Here is a 16,991-nt window from a genome sequence, read left to right on the forward strand (position 1 = left end):
GTCTAAGTAATCGTTATTTTTACATATCTCAATAATAGTTTTTTTTTTTTTTTTTTTGTTTTTTTTTTTTTTTTTTTTTTTTTTTTTTTTTTAGAATGAACACGCATGTGAGAAATTAGTTTTTTGGGCACCTGAAGAAAAGACTATAAAACTATTTTTGTAATAAAAATCATTTGGTTGTCTTTCTTCAGGATGCACCACAGCGTGCTGTTTTACAAAACAATGCAGACAGAACCTTCGTTGTAAACGCGTAATAGATGTAACATCCTCTCCACTGGCCCGAAATGAACTTAGGAATCCCGCAATGTACTTTTGTTCCGCCGGTGTGCTTGTTTATTGGTTTACAGTATCTGCGGGGACACTCCGGTAATTAAAACGCACACATTATATTGGATTTCTGGGCACTTCATTCCCGGTATTGATTTTGAATTGCTTTATCCATAACTGCGCAGCGCGTGTGCCCGGCGGCGCGTGTGATTTATGCTTGCGTGAGATTATATGCATTTGTAAAATACTTTTTTCTTTTTTTTTTTTTTTTTTTTTTTTTTTTTTTTTTTTTTGGGGGGGGGGTGTTGTTGTGTGAAAGGGGCCTCTGTCACTGCCTTCGGAATGTTTATTGAATTAGTTTTGGTTGTAACGGTACTAGAAGGTTCATGATTTTTTTTAAGTGACTGCATTATTTAAAAGCATTGCTCATGTGTATGTACTTAAATCAATATTAGGCTGCATTGGTGATGTCGTTGTATTGTCCCTGTTTTGTTGTGTGTATTTAGGCAAAGTTTTAACATTTTCCCGTTACAGATCATTTATAGGTAATAACATTCACACAGATGCATTATCATCACAAATATGTACGCCCTGGAAAAATCTAAATTGGCAGGTGGCAGCTGAATATTATCAAAGCAGCCCAGGTGTACCTCCTCTCTGCTGCAGCTTACAATGACATATAAACAACAGTGGAAATCCCGCCCACGTTGTATGGCTCTACCCTCGTCCTTTTGTGTTAGTCCACCTGATTCATTCAGTGTCATCATGGACGTAGGCGACATTCTCTTTGTTGATTCAATGATGTCATTTATTTTGAAATATATTTAGTTGCAACTAATGGTATATAAACCCATTTGGTCTGGTTTGATTTCGAACTTCTGGGTTTCTGATGATTTATTTTAATTTTCACATGTATTCTGTACATAAGCACACGGTTGCTGTCGTACGTCTTTTTTTTTTTTTTGCATCCGTTCAATTTTCACTGGTTGCTTTTACAAGCATCACTTTTATTGCCCCGAGAAGAGAACACACTTTTCTAGCATCAAATCAAATTAAAATCTCATGGTTCATCTCTCCACGGGCGTTTGACCACAAATACGAGTTCTGTTTATCCACACCTGGACCCATTTCAAAATTTAATCCATTTAATCGTTTTTTTTCCTTTTGAAATATCTGTCACATCCACTCTTACTCTGTGTGGATCACACCATTTGCTTAATGGGGATCTCAGTCCTCAGGGCAAAAGCTGTCACTTAATTCCTAACATTTAAGGAGAAGCGCTTTCGTTTGTATGTGTATAGTTTTGCTATCTATCATGTAGTATTGAACTGCATAGATATTAAATCCTTTTGCTTGCCACACTACTATCATAAAGTAAGTCAGAGCATCATCTGATTATAGCAAATTGATGCAACTCCTCTGTTGTGTATTGATTGTCATTTTTCATCCCTACTTGAAATCTTAAAATCTAAATTGGACAAGCAGTTGCAATCACGCGACCAAATCGATAATAAGAATTGTGCCGCATATCGTTTTTCGAGTTTCTGCGCAGACATATTTTTATTGCTCTACTTGACCTAGTTTAAGCAGTCATGTGTCCTCTTCAGTCTTTAAAGTGATGCATCATCTGTGAGGTCATTAATGAACTCTTCTCTTCCCTCGCATGATGAGAAAATTGTCGGTAATATATATTGTTTTTATTTCCGCAGTATATTTTTTTCGAGTTAGATTTAAAAAAAAAAATTGGGGGGTACTTTTCTTTGTGTATCAAAATTGCTGAAAATTACAGTTCCTGTAAATATGAACTTATTTTTCTTTTAGAAAAAGGAATCAGCAGTTAAACTACCAGATGGAGAAGATACTAACATTTAATTAAATGATAAGGGGAGACAGGTGAACAAAAATCTGCTGTAAAGGTTCTTTTGTTTTATAATTGGATAATATCCTGATGTTTGTTGGGCGTGTGATTTCCGATGGTAATTTAATCCTATTCCAACCTAATTATATATAATTAACCTGTCGAGCACGCAATGACAACTTCGAAGAAGAGCATTATTAGCTGGACCGAATTAAAAGCATTAACATAAGTCTGCCTCCTCGCGAACCCTTATTACGCCGGCAATTAGGCAGAATAATCGCGTCCTCCGATATCCGTTGCCGGCAACCCACTTCAAATGTTGCCGAGCCTCTGCAGAAATACAAACAGAAACCGTCCTTCGATTTGTCTTGGTTTGTTGACACATCCAGCGGCAAACGAAGCCTCCTGCCATTGCGACATTTCTCGCAAGATTCCCGAAATCGCGGACCGTTGGAACTGCGCGCATTCCATAACTCGGAGGAATGGATACGTACCGGCTGTGCCACGGAATGTAGTATATCCTTTCGAGAATGTTGAGCCAAAGGGCGGAAATGTGAAAGTGGGGAGAGAGGAAGTAAATCCATCAAGCCATCATCGTGCACGTACTCCTAAAAATAATCGGTAAGAATAAAACCAACAGTATTTTATTAATTGTTTTGTTATGTTGATTGATCGGTTTATGGTTACTACAACTGTTGTTACAACATCTAGGTTATTACATTTGTTAGGTGAATCATTCTAAGCTGTGATGAGCATATTTGGCAGTACGGATTTGATTACCCTTGAGCATGCAGAAGAAACGTAAATACGGGCCTGCATGTAACATTATAAGTGTTATGATACTTTCTGTAAAGTTCTGAAAGAAAAAAAATGGATAAATGAAATAAAATGTTTTTTTTTATATCTTGAAAAATGAGCAATTCCCTTGCGAATTTGATGAGCCAAACAAGCTTAAATTCATCCCTTACAGAGCAAGAGAGAGAGAGAGAGAGAGAGAGAGAGAGAGAGAGAGAGAGAGAGAGAGAGAGAGAGAGTTGCAAACGGCCCCAAAGAAATTTGATCCTATTAAGGGTATTCATTAGTGAAAGTTTATGGGAGCTCTCATGGTTTTATGTGGAATCTGGGGACTTGACTTTGTCTAACAACCGAGAAGTTTCTGTGAGGCAACTTACAAGACAAAAGAAACTGGATCTTGTGTAACTGAAACCATACAATGCGATTGTGTTCACAATTGTTTGCGTGTGTGTGTGCGTTGCGTGCTTCCCTTGTTTACTCTTGTGTATTGTAGCTCTGTACGATCTTTTAAATGCCTCGGGTGAAAGGGTAGGGTCTTGTTTAAGCTATGACCCACCAGTTCTCTTTCATATAGATATATATATATTATATATATATATATAATATAAAATATATATATAGATATATTATATATATATATATATAATTATATATATATATATATGTATTTATACTATGTTAGGGCTTTCCTCGAAGAGGAAATAGCTCCCGAAAAAAAAAGACAACGATCATTGCTACGCATAATTTAATTGGTGAATCGTGTATGAAACTCCTGTACAGAAAACTTCCGTAGCTTAAGCTTTTCTTGCACCTGCAGTAAAAGAATGATCAGTAGTGAGTCTAGCAAATCCATGAATATAATGGGAGAACACGGTGAACAATAAGTTATGACAGCATTGACTGTAATAAATGGCAGTGCTTCAGAGTTATTTAAAAGTATGTCGAAAATACGCATTTTAATGAAAATTCTATAATCGTTTTATGCCAGTTATTAAGCTTGTTTACTTACATTTGCGAGAACACACAAAGGTGCTTACTTTATTTTATTCATTCATTTTCGTGTTCTGTCAAAAATATTTATATATTTTTGCGTGGTTGGAAGAATTGTCGGAAATACATTTTTAGTAAATGATTATATTTTTTTCTGACTTCCAAAATTGGAAATACTTTTTTAGTAAATGATTATATTTTTTTCTGACTTCCAAAATTGGTGTTATTCTCTTAGTCTGTGATGATTTTGTATTGTTATAAGTGTATTTTCATTGTCACGCAAGTAACCAGAGACAAGAGAAAGTAGATTGTTTTACTCATCTTGCAGATCCGAATTATTCAACAGTACCCAACCTTGCAATTGAATACGCATAATGAGGAGTAAGAACATAAAAAAAAAGGAGTGTACCATAAAGCATACAAAAATAGTAGCATGAATACTGTATATCAATGAATACAGTGAATACAACCTTCAGAAGTTCAGTGGCAGGTTACGGCATTCTTTATCCTCCTCTTTGTTTCATTCATTTAATCAGTCTTTGTAAGCGGCAGGTTTGAAATAACTGGTGAAGCAAAATTTCAGCTTCCATTTTCGAGTATGTCCAAAGTTTGTATTGGTGCAACATGTCCGTTTCGGTGTCTTGAACTTGAAAAACATTCCTGAGCTCTTTCAGGAGAACGTAGCCCTTCAGTGTCGCCACCGCTCGGTCAAATCCACAACCTGATTCATCAGTAATGAATTGGAACCATCTGTATCAAATAGCTTCAAGGCGTGTGGGGAGACTTCTCTTTTCTCTCTGGCACACCTATTAGTTCATAAGATAATGGAGTATTCGCAGAACAGCTTACCACTGCCCTTAGTTTCATTTCGGTAATTACGACGATTGGTACCTTTTGATTTTCGAAAACGAGCCCTTCATTTATGAGTGGTCTTGTATTTGTTGTAGAAATCCTGTTTATTTATTTATTTATTTATTCATTTATTTATTTATTCATTTATTTATCTTAAGTTAGCAGACTTCCAATTGTTTATTCATTTATTCTTGTAAAGCTCCAATACGCTTTCTTCTCTGTGTTCAACATGTGACCGCGTCAGGTATATCTCGTTATTCGTGTCGAGTTCCCAATAATACTGTATATGAGAAAAATGCCATGCACTTATTTCATTAAAGATCAAACTCCCATTTCGTCAAGTTTCCTCTACGCCATAAAATTCGCGGGGTGAATACCGTCAAGTCGCTGATTGGTAAAGAAAGCCAAAGACTGCGACTCTTTCGAGCGAGTTGTCGCCATCCGGGTTTTTTTCGGGAAATTAATGAATATTCGTTTCAGTTATTGCTTGAATAAGATGACAAAGATATATTTATCTCTCGACATTTTTGCGTTCTCTCTTTCTCCCCTTCCGTCGACTTTTACCGGTTCCCCTCTGACAGGGGCCACACTCTCCCTACCCACCCCCCCCCACTCCTCCTCCTCCTCCTCTTCTTCCTCATTATCAGATTCCTTCCTTCTGGCCATTTGCCACCCCCCCCCCCCCCTCTCTCTCTCTCTCTCTCTCTCTCTCTCTCTCATGTTTTTTACCTTTTTGTTTTTATGTATCGCCAGTTTTATTTCATCTCTCTCTCTCTCTCTCTTCTCTCACGTACATGTTTATTATTTGCCCCACATCTTTGACCTTTTTATCTATATGGATCGCCAGTTTTATTTCCTCTCTCTCTCTCTCTCTCTCTCTCTCTCTCTCTCTCTCTCTCTCTCTCTCTCTCTCTCTCCTTCCGGTCCCATTGTTTCCACCACGTCGCATACTCCCCTTAGATCAAGGCAGACCCTTCAGACGACCCTTCTTTGCTTATAAAAAAAGAAATAATAACAAAAGTCATTTTTTTTCTCTCATGTTGATGACAATCACCAGTTAAAGCCTTCCAAAAGTCGCCTTTTACGAAGCTTCCGGGAATATTGAGATCCCTCGACAACTTTCCTCGTCTGTTTGTCTAGATTAACGTCTAGATTTCGACGGTGTTTTGTTGGCAATTGTTAGTTTTTCATTTGCGTGCCACGGAGAGAGAGAGAGAGATAGATCGAGAGAGAGAGAGAGAGAGAGAAGAGAGAGAGAGAGAGAGAGAGAGAGAAGGTGGGGATGTTTCAGTCATTTCTTAATTAGTATTCGTTAATTCGCTCATAGATATAATTATTTTGACCATTTTTGTATACAAAAGGACCGGAAGAAGGGGAGAGAGAGAGAGAGAGAGAGAGAGAGAGAGATAGGAGAGTGAAGAGAGGAGAGGAGAGAGAGAGAGGATGTTTCAGTCATTTCTTAATTAGTATTGTCTCTTCGCTTTCGTTAATTCGCTCTTAGTTATAATTATTTCGACCATTTTTGTATACAAAAGGACCGGAAGAAGGGAGAGAGAGAGAGAGAGAGAGAGAGAGAGAGAGAGAGAGAGAGATGAAGTGTAATGGCGATCATCACTCTTCTTTGTAACAATAAAAACAAGGACAGTGCTCATAATATCTCATGTAAATGCAACGAAGATACAGTATTATAAAATTCAAACATTCCTCGCTGATTTTTCGCATCCCTTAACAAGTGACCCCCAGCGAGAGACGAATTCTTCCTCCTCCTCCTCCTCCTCCTCCTCCTCCTCCTCCTCTAAAGGTTTCCGCTTCGGCGGCTTTCGTCATTTATCCCGCGACTAAAGACTTTCTCCCGTGAGGGTCTCGGCGACCTGACTTCGTCGTGATTTAGGTGACCGGCTTAATGACACGCGAATGACTTCGATAATGATTCCCCGTAACTGGAGACCTCGGACGAATGGATGCAGGAGGAAGACGAGTTCGCCCACGGGGAAGAAGTATTGCGATATCGTGTCGGGAAAGAGAGTTGTACTAATCTCTCTCTCTCTCTCTCTCTCTCTCTCTCTCTCTCTCTCTCTCTCTCTCTCTCGTGGATGAGTTTGTTTTTCTTTTCAGTTGTTAGGTCTGTGTGTCTGTGTGTATACTATGTATGTTTGAAGGTCACTAAATGTGATTGTGTCACCGTTAATCGGTCAGATAATAAGGGAAATACAGAAAGCATATACATTAAAGACTTTAAATGACACTAACGTTTGCAGCTTAGAGAGCAAGTGCTTAAGTCTTCGATGATATTATACCTTGCCTCTGAATATTTACTTGTATCTTTAATTCCCTCCGGCTTCAGTTTTACTCAGTAGTACTTCATAATATTTAATGCTGCCGATAATCTAGATGATATATTGCCTGTAGGTCTCTCTCTATATACGTATATATAATTGTACAGAAGGTTTAGTATTTTTTCAACATGTACCTTCATTGGAAAAATACTGTTCCCTTGTCTGGATAACAACAACCGCCCCCCCCCTCCCCCCCCCCCCCCCCCCACCACCACAGAAATTCACTGTTTTAAACAAAATTGCAGCAAAAGAGACCCCTTTTTTTCTAAAAAAAAAATGCATATAACCTGTTTGACTATTTTCCATAATTCCTGTTTAATTACTTATCTTCTATGATCATTTTCTCCATAATTATTGGGGTTCCTTAATGGGTTTTGTTGCTACGCTGCCACAGTGCCAAGTTCCTCGTGGATTTCCCTCCATTTATTACGAAAGACTGATGTGTTATGGATGCTAATGTCCTATAATGCAAGAGAGATTGGGATGCTGCTTAAAAGCACCGGGTATTATTGCTATGATTTTCAGAGCTGATTACGTGATTCGTGTATGTAAGGTGTGTACTTCTGTATTAGTTGATGTATCAATTCTAACATTTTTTTCATGTGAAATCCGACTCGTTTGTGTATTACGGCATCTTTAGGGCTGGTTTTATGTGAATGGGTGGGCACTACCAGCAATAAGAAAATCATTTTATTTTGTAGGCGAATGGCATATTTTGACTAAGATATTTTAAATTTTAATATAAATGAGGCCAGTGATATCTTGGTAAGAGCGCGAGGGTTTGCTGGTTGTAGAGATTCCATTTGCCCCTTCGTATGCGACTAATAGAACACGTGATCCGACCTCCAGCTTACCCGGGGGGTGGGGGGGGTGGGGTGGGGGGGGGGTGCTATGAAATCTACGGTCAGATAACGCGTTGTTTCACCCAACGAAAATTAAATTAAATGCTCTATATTTTATTACAAATAATTTGTCTGTGCTGCTTAACATCCACATTATTTATTTTCTACATCTTTATTCTAATAAAATTCCTGTATCTTTAACACCTTTTCAGACATTTTTTTTAGGCGTTCCTGCCGCCGCCGTTCCCCCAACCCCCAACAACAACAACAACAAACAACAAAGTAATTTGTAGGCTTACTCTCCGAGAAAGCGAAAATACTTTTGAAAGAAAACGGATATCTTCAGTTTCAGTTTCATTTATAGCGAAAAGGACATTTAAAGTTCAGGTTATCGTCATGCTGCGTATTTTGGGAATATAACATATTTAAAGATTACCAGATGACTATTAATTTTCTCTTATCGAGTGTCTGTACCGCATAGGACTTAAACCTATGAAAAGTAACGGGGATTCTGTAAATGCATCAATCCGTATTCATCTTTGAGTGAAAGTTTTCCTTAAAAGAATATTTTTACCCATATTTGGCTTATATGAACTTGTACTTGATACTCAACATACTTCTGGTATCCTTAGATTTTTTTTCTTATTATTCTTCTTCTTCTTCTTTTCTCTTCGAGGTATTTCGGTTTTAATGGACTTCACATGAGTATGCCCTACACATTTAATCACAGCAGGAAAAGAACACGCCGGTAGCACATACTTTCTATACTTCCAGAAAAAGGGAATTGCTAAGTCCATTCTTTTTTTCTCTCTCTGAAAGTGAAGTTATTCTCAGAATATAGGATCTCATTAAAACTTGTTGGTGGATATCTAGAAAAATGAAGGTAACTTTTGAAGTCATTTAAGGGCTTCCGACGAAGAAATTAAGATCTTTTGTACTGGTATTGATCAAGGGAAATGATCCTTGTTCATGAAATACTTCTCAGATCAGATATGACCCAGGGAAACTGCGTAACACAAGACATGTTCGTATTCCTCTGTACTACCAAACTGCTTCGGTTTCGGTTTATCTCTCTCTCTCTTCCTCTCTCAGTCATCTCCTCCTCCACTCTCTCTCCTCCTATCCAAACTTCCTCGTCCTCGTTCCCGCCGGTCCTCCTCTCCTCTCCTCTTTTCCGTCTCCTCTCCCCCCATCTCCCTCCTCTCCTCTCCCTTTCAGCCGACTCTCTCTCCCCCTCTCTCTCTCTGTGCTCCTCTTCCTTCGTCTCTCCTCTCGCTCTCTCTCTATCCTCCCCTTCCTCTCTCCTCTCTCTCTCTCTCTCTCTCATAGCATAAAATATCCGCTGCTTAAATGTATCATTCATAGTACAGTATTCCATTGCGAGGCCACTCTTCAAAAAGTGAAATGCAATTACAGAGCTTGCCCAGTTATGCTTAATTGAGCGATGGAGCGAATTCCTGGGACCGAAGTCGACTATTTGGGTTCCGTCTTTGCTTTTTGCGAGCGCTTTTGGAAGAACGAGCTGCAACCGAGGACGCTGTGCTTGCGGAACGCAATTCAAAGTCGACATGAACGTTCCGACATGCGCATATAAAGAGCCATCAGTGGTTTATTCTCAGGGCTTAAACCACAATTTATAAACCTAAGGTAAAGCTACAACGAATTGTGAACTCAGATGATTAATATTAAGTATGGAACTCATGATTCTGTGCGCAAATATCAGCTCAGTATTTGCTCTCAGATGCATCAAACAATTGGCGCGTAAACTGGGTCTGTAAAACATTTGGAGTCGAGTAAAAGAGTAAATGCTGAGACATAGTGGTCGAAAGTTAGACGTCTCACTTTGAATGTAATTTTAGTAAATATCTTAAACTGTTTTTCGACTTTTCAATACGCGTATTTATAGAATCCTTGTAGTTATTCACTTGTTTTAAAATATCATTATAGTTATTATCTTCTTTTTAAAAAATCATTGTAGTTATTCCTTCATTTGATAAAATTCCCTTTAGTTATTCCTTTATTTTTGAAAAATCATTGTAGTTATTCCTTTGTTCTAAATAATCATGGTAGTTCTTCCTTTGTTTTTAAAATATCACTATAGCTATTCCCTTGTTTTTAAAAACATTGTAATTCTTCCCTTGTTTTAAATAAATCTTCGTAGTTATTCCATCTTTTTAAAATCATTGCAGTTATTCCCTTGTTTTAAGAAAATTGTAGTTATTCTGCTGTTTTTGAACAAAATATAATTGTAGTTATTCCCTCGTTATTAGAAAATCATTGTACCAGTAGTTATTCTCTTGTTTTAAAAAATCATTGTAGTTATTCCTTCGTTTTTGAACAGAAAAAACATTGTAGTTATTCCCTTATTTTTAAAAAAAATCATTATAGTTATTCCCTCGTTTAAAAAAAACATTGTAATTATTTCATTGTTTTTAAAGAATTCGTATTTATTCCCTTGTTTTTTTTTAAGAAAATCATTGTAGTTATTCCCATGTTTTAAAAAATCATTGTAGTTATTCCCTTGTTTTTAAGCAATCATTGTAGTTATTCCCTTGTTTTTAAAAAAAATCATTGTAGTTATTCCCTTGTTTTTTAAAAAAAATCATTGTAGTTATTCCCTTGTTTTTAAAAAAAATCATTGTAGTTATTCCCAAAGGCGTCCAGCCATATCTTGCAACAGCGTAACGAGCATCCGGGAGACGACCGGATTCAATTTAGGGATATAGCTGGCAGAGGATTTCCTGCACTATGCTAAACGAGGCACGGGAAGGGAATTTTGGAATCATCTTTGATCACATTATGAATTCATGTGCTGTAATGCAAATTGATAAATATTGGATGTGTTTGTTTATGGGTGCTCTCTCTCTCTCTCTCTCTCTCTCTCTCTCTCTCTCTCTCTCTCTCTCTCTCTCTCTCTCAGTAAATATGTTTTTGCTGTCATCCTTCTCCCATTATTACCACCTCTCTCTCTCTCTCTCATCACTCTCTCTCTCTCTCTCTCGTCCTCTCTCTCTCTCAGTAAATATATTTTTGTTGTCATCTTTCTCCCATTATTACCACCTCTCTCTCTCTCTCTCTCTCTCTCTCTCTCTCTCTCTCTCTCTCTCTCTCTCTCTCTCTCTCAGTAAATATGTTTTTGCTGTCATCCTTCTCCCATTATTACCTCTCTCTCTCTCTCTCTCTCTCTCTCTCTCTCTCTCTCTCTCTCTCTCTCTCTCCCAGTTAATCTATTTTGTGCTCATTTTTCTCCCAGACCCTTCACACTTCGGTACTGGCACATTTGACTTAGCAAATCATAAAAAGAATTCGCTTGAAAAGTTCGCCTGAGAGAAAATGCAAAATCGCATCGCAATAATGAAACTTCTGCAGTTCTTTCTCACTCACTTCGTCAGAACAACAACAACAACGACATGTCTTTGACATTTACCACTCTCACTGCTGATTAATTTCTGCATGTCGGATCAACGAGATTGCTTAAAGGAGAACGGCTTAAGAGGTGGCAACGGATGATGTCTGTGATGGAGAGAGAGAGAGAGAGAGAGAGAGAGAGAGAGAGAGAGAGAGAGAGCTATTGTAACTGATCAGATAATGCTTTCAAAAGGGGCGTCGCGGATGTTGGAATGAGAGATGTTTTTGTATATTGGAGGTGGACGAGTGGTTCCTCAGTCCTTTAAATGGTTATATATAAAAGTTGGGAATACAAAGTATATTTAATTCATTCCCTTTTGGGTAAATAACAGTACCGCTCTCCAATCTGATAAGATATTAATGGAAAGGTTTTATGTGTATATGTGTATGTGTGTGTTGGGCGGGGGGTGGGGGGGGTTAGTCACAAAATAAAAGCAATTAATCGGAGACAACGCGTTTTGAGAAAATTACCCTTTTCTAAAAGGAGGTGAAATTGAGGGCAGATGAATGTAGCAGGAAGAAAGGGGACTTTCATAATGCTTTTCGTTTATTTTATTATTTTTATATAAAGTTCGAGAGTAAGACTGCCATAAAGACTGATGCACGACGGCCATTCAAAGGTTAAAGTTATGCAAATTGAACTTTGGCCGTTATTGGTAAAAAGTTCGTCAATAAAGAAAGTTGGACTTCGGAATAAAAATTAAACGAAATCATAGTGAGTTAAAGTTCATTTCATCGGCTTTGCTCCAATATTCCACTCATGAAGGATATAGAATATGCATGATATTATATTGCTATGGAAATAAAAATTTCCCAAGTCGCCAGCGAGTGAGCGAACAAAAAACCTTTGCGTAATGCTGCAGGCCTTTGACTTCCTTTCATCCTATTGCCGTCCCTGCTTTCATTTCCTTTCTCGAAGGGAGGCGGAGGCGCAAGGAGGAGGAGCCGTTATGTATAAGGTGAGCATCGTGCCGAAGAGGCCATCATTAGACGCAGGAGTTGGCGGTGTGTCAACACTGGCCGTGCTACTCGGCCGCCTCATTATCACACAGACGACGCCGGCGTTGTTTGCTGTTGTTGAGCAAAATTTCTCTGCTTGGCGCCGTTATTGCTTTCCATTTCGAGATCGCCTCCCCCCCCCCCCCAAACCCTTCTCCTCTTGCGGGGACGCCACTTAATAAGGGATAACGATTACTTCCTGAGAACGTCTCGCCAGCCACTCAAGGTTTTATGGTACGTGGCTTCGGCCTAGGCTGAACTTCTCTCGCCCCTCTGCTTTTGTCAGCTGTTTCATCTGGGCTCTTCTCATTAGCTGTCTGACTCCTTCAACTTTATCCCTCTTTGTTTTCTCTCTTCATTTCAGAAAGCCTTCGGGCTAGCACTAGAAGAGGCTAGATGTCGAGTTCACTGGTCTCACTTAACGAATTTGTATAATTCACTCAAGATTCCCCACCGTATTACAAGAACACACGTCTTGGGTACAAAACTACTCGTTTAGGCGGCGACGGCAGATTTCATTAACAGAAGTCAGTTGCTGTTTCGGAGTATTAACCTTGGCAAAATTATGCCTCACTTCGTACCTTCAAACTTTGTGCTCCTTGTGCCATTATCCCAAATGCTGCCGTGGAATTCCTGCTGAGTGTGAGACCTTTGTTCTGCAGGATCCATTAGTTACTGGAGAAAGCGAGCAAATATCAATCGTGACGACGAAATAGAGATTTGAGACTGGAACGTATCTATGTATTTCATTCAGTCAGAGTATATACATGACTGTATCTCAAGTAAGAATTATTAGTGTTTACGTTTTGAAAAATCCGATTCAATCAGAATGCATGATTGTATCTCGGGGAAAAAATTAGTGCTAACTCTGAAAAAATTAAATATAAAATTAGTCACGTTTGTATTTTTTTTTAAATAGAACACCCAAAGTCGTCCTTGTTTCCAATTCAGATGTTAACAGTGGAATCACGGCCGACGTAGACTCTAATGAAACCTGTTTATCAGCCCGAAAAGTCTTAAACTAGATTTTCCCCCCTAATAATTGGCCTTTCACATCAAATTTATCGAGTTTTTTTTATCCAAAGGTAAAAAGATAAGTTTTTTGGGGTGTGGGTTTTGTGGGGGGAGGCTGGAATAAAGTCCATTACGAGTACCGATTTGTTGTAGCTCTCGAGTTTCGTCCTGGAACGTGATTTCGGATTTCTAACGCTATAAATAATTTTGGTGTTTTGGAGATCATTTAATGGTTTTGAATAATCGAAGAGTGATTTCTATTCGTTTTTCGGTTTTGCGTCTCTGCTGCTGTTTTTCATGAATAGCTTTACAGCTGAAACATTACGAGTCGAATTTTTATTATTTTTATTTTTAAGGTCATTAGTATAACAACTTTAATGTCTATTGTTGTACTTACAACATAAAAAAAAGTTTCCAAGGAAATGGATTGCCTCACAGCAAAACAAAATAGCATCACCAAGCGCTCTCTCTCTCTCTCTCTCTCTCTCTCTCTCTCTCTCTCTCTCTCTCTCTCTCTCTCTCTCTCTCTCTCTCTCGATTTAATTCTTTTTTATCCATGGGGACATTATACATCCATCGAAGACTCTCAGTAATGAATTAAGTGACCCTAATCAGCAAAAAATTGAGAATTGTAACCAAGTGTGTCACATTGATCTTTGATGACTGACCAGTATAACTTAACAATAAGAAAGGGCTACAAAACTTGTAGCTGACCTTTTACAATTAAGCCACCGAAAATATGAGATTCACACTTAAGGGTCAGACTTGGTAGCTGGTAACCATTAAGATATTATCACAAATTATTGATATGAAATGAAAGCGACTGTTAGACAGTTTTCTAAGGATTTAAGCCGCTGAAAATCTGCGACATTGACCTTTGGCCTGTGAAGGTCCAGTTTAAGGAAAATTACTAGGGATTGAACAATCAAACTTAATAATAGGAAAAAAATATGACAGATATGGAGTTAGTAATGGAATTTTTGAACCTGAAAAAAATCTTTGACTGTGACCTTTGACCGCTATGGATCCAATGGTGTAAGACATAATAGTTATGAGATTAATTAGGATACATCAGTATGAAGACGATCACCATAAAGTATTCAGCCGCCTGTCTCTGGAGATCAACCTTGGTACTGTTGATGAGAGATTTTCCAAATGGAACCAGTTATTAAAAACCTTTGTCCTTCACCTTTGGCCGATTTACCCAAAACGTTTATATGCTCAAATTTTAGTTTTTATTTATTTATTTATTTATTTATTTTTTATATTTTTTCACGGAGATCTCATAAGGCAGGCAGGAAAAATGTCAGACACAAATCAAACCAAAACGCGGCCTCCTGAATTGAGGCAAGTTGTTATGACGATTATATTATTTATTTTTATTACTACTGAAATCCAGCTTGACGATGACCTCGGGAAATTCAAGTCATTCGGATTGTGCGCCGAGTTTTAATGCACATCAGGAAAACCCATTAGCATTCATTAAATTAGAACCGCCGCCGCCCCCTCTCTCTCTCTCTCTCTCTCTCTCTCTCTCTCTCTCTCTCTCTCTCTCTCTCTCCTGGTCTTTTGCGGTGTAATGGACAATACAGCTTAAATTATCAGTTCACCGTCTAAGAGCATGTCATTTTATTTAGAAGAGAGAGAGAGAGAGAGAGAGAGAGAGAGAGAGAGAGAGAGAGAGAGAGAGAGAGAGAGAGAGAGCGGCGGTCTGAAGATTAGACCTCCAATTTAAGCCACCAAGGTGAAATCTTCCATCAGATATTTTGTATTTTACAGGGTAAAACAAATACCGCTCGGATACTATTAGGCATATGAATGTTTTGCCGTCTCGTCTTAGCCAATAGAAAAGAATGGGTCTCTGACAAATGTTTATACATCATATGACAGAACATTATATTATTATTATTATTATTATTATTATTATTATTATTATTATATTATCTTATTATTATTATTATTATTATTATTATTATTATTATTATTATTATTATTATTATTATTATTATTATTATTGGTATGTCAGAAGATGAACCCTATTCATATGGAGCAAGCCCACCACAGGGACCATTAACTTGAAATTCAGGTTTTCAAAGAATACAATGATCAGTTATATGAAAAGAAAAATTAAATGAACAAATTGATAAATAAATAGATGAAAATGTAAGTAAATTATTGAAATGAAATTTTGTTTCCTCTTCGCTTGAACTTTCGAGGTTCCAAAGTTTCCTTCCACTGACGAAAACTTTTCCTTCGTCCACAGAGAACCGACGCCCTCCAACGTACGGTGACCTCGGGGCAGCGGTGGCCGGGGGTCTGGTCTCTTTGGCACGAACTGCCCATCGCCCGCCCACGAAGCTTGGAATCGACATACCCTTGGATCCCCTGCGATCGTCCTCGGAACTCAAGTACGTCCACGAGGGGGATTTACTCCATCTCAAGCTCGTCCTTGACAACGTCACCCTCATCGGGTTCAAATCGCTGACAGTCCAGGAGGTAATGAGATAGGAGGTCGCTCATATGCTGCGATTATTATTATTAGTATCATCATCATCATCATCATCATCATCATCCATGTTATTATTATTATTATTATTATTATTATTATTATTATTATTATTATTATTATTATTATTATAGCTACACACGGAGTATTACTGTCACGTTATTTGTAATGAATTATATCGATACGGTTTTTAATACTGATGTTATTGGTATTAAATAGAAATATAGTGAAATGGTGATATATGAATATATATATATATATATCTATATATATCTATATATATATATATATATATATATATATATATATATATCCAGGGGTGAAGAGGTAAAGGCATGTTTTTCACAAGTATCGTTTATTACACCAACGTTTCACATCACATGATGCATCCTCAAGGCTGGAAATATAATGTTTTTATGAATACTAAAACATCACTCACTCATATAAAAGATATAACAAAGCACAACAAATATTTGACATTTACAAATAGAAATTAAAACGAGAACTCGAAAGGAACACCTATCAAGGTAAGAGTTAAAAAGTGACTAAAAAGGCTGAGAGAAAATAAACATAAGAAAGATGACTAAAACGAACATGGAGGTAAACAAACAGGCAGTTATGCTAAAACAGTTGTGTGGACGACGATACTTGTGAAAAACATGCCTTTACCTCTTAACCCTGGATATATATATATATATATATATATATATATATATATATATATATATATATATATATATATATATCTATATATATATATATATATATATATGTGTGTGTGTGTGTGTGTGTGTGTGTGTGTGTGTGTGTGTGTGTGTGTGTGTGTGTGTGTACCCTAAGTATGACTGCCCTCTTCTTTGTTTAAACTTTTACTTGTGTCTCTATGCTAACAGTTGTCGTCGTACTAAAAGCTATATTCACAGTTTCTGTTAAACTCAGTTATATCCACCATATTACTGCACTTTTTCACCTATTCATCCCCCATCATTCACAAGGATGTTCATTCTCCCTCGTTCTTTCTTTGGCGCACTCGTCATCTCTGTTTTCTTGACGTATGTATTCATATTACATAATTGTGTCTTGTTCGGTTGTTGCATCAGCTATACATGGTAGCCACGGCTTTT

General features: G+C 37.6%; 1 protein-coding gene across 11 annotated transcripts in view; it reads left to right on the forward strand.

Moving 5' to 3' along the window:
* The window catches only part of LOC135208623 (uncharacterized), a 292,063-nt gene that overhangs the window by 259,226 nt on the left and 15,846 nt on the right, over positions 1-16,991 (forward strand). For all 11 annotated transcript variants that reach the window (XR_010313193.1, XM_064241001.1, XM_064241002.1 and 8 more), the window contains one exon: positions 15,625-15,857. Coding sequence is in view for 10 of the 11 variants with exons in the window: in XM_064241001.1 (XP_064097071.1) it covers positions 15,625-15,857 (233 nt within the window). In the remaining variant the exon portion in view is untranslated. The remainder of the gene's footprint in view (positions 1-15,624; positions 15,858-16,991) is intronic.

This window comes from Macrobrachium nipponense, chromosome 35 (genome assembly GCF_015104395.2).
Source record: "Macrobrachium nipponense isolate FS-2020 chromosome 35, ASM1510439v2, whole genome shotgun sequence".
NCBI classification, from domain to species: Eukaryota; Metazoa; Arthropoda; class Malacostraca; order Decapoda; family Palaemonidae; genus Macrobrachium; species Macrobrachium nipponense.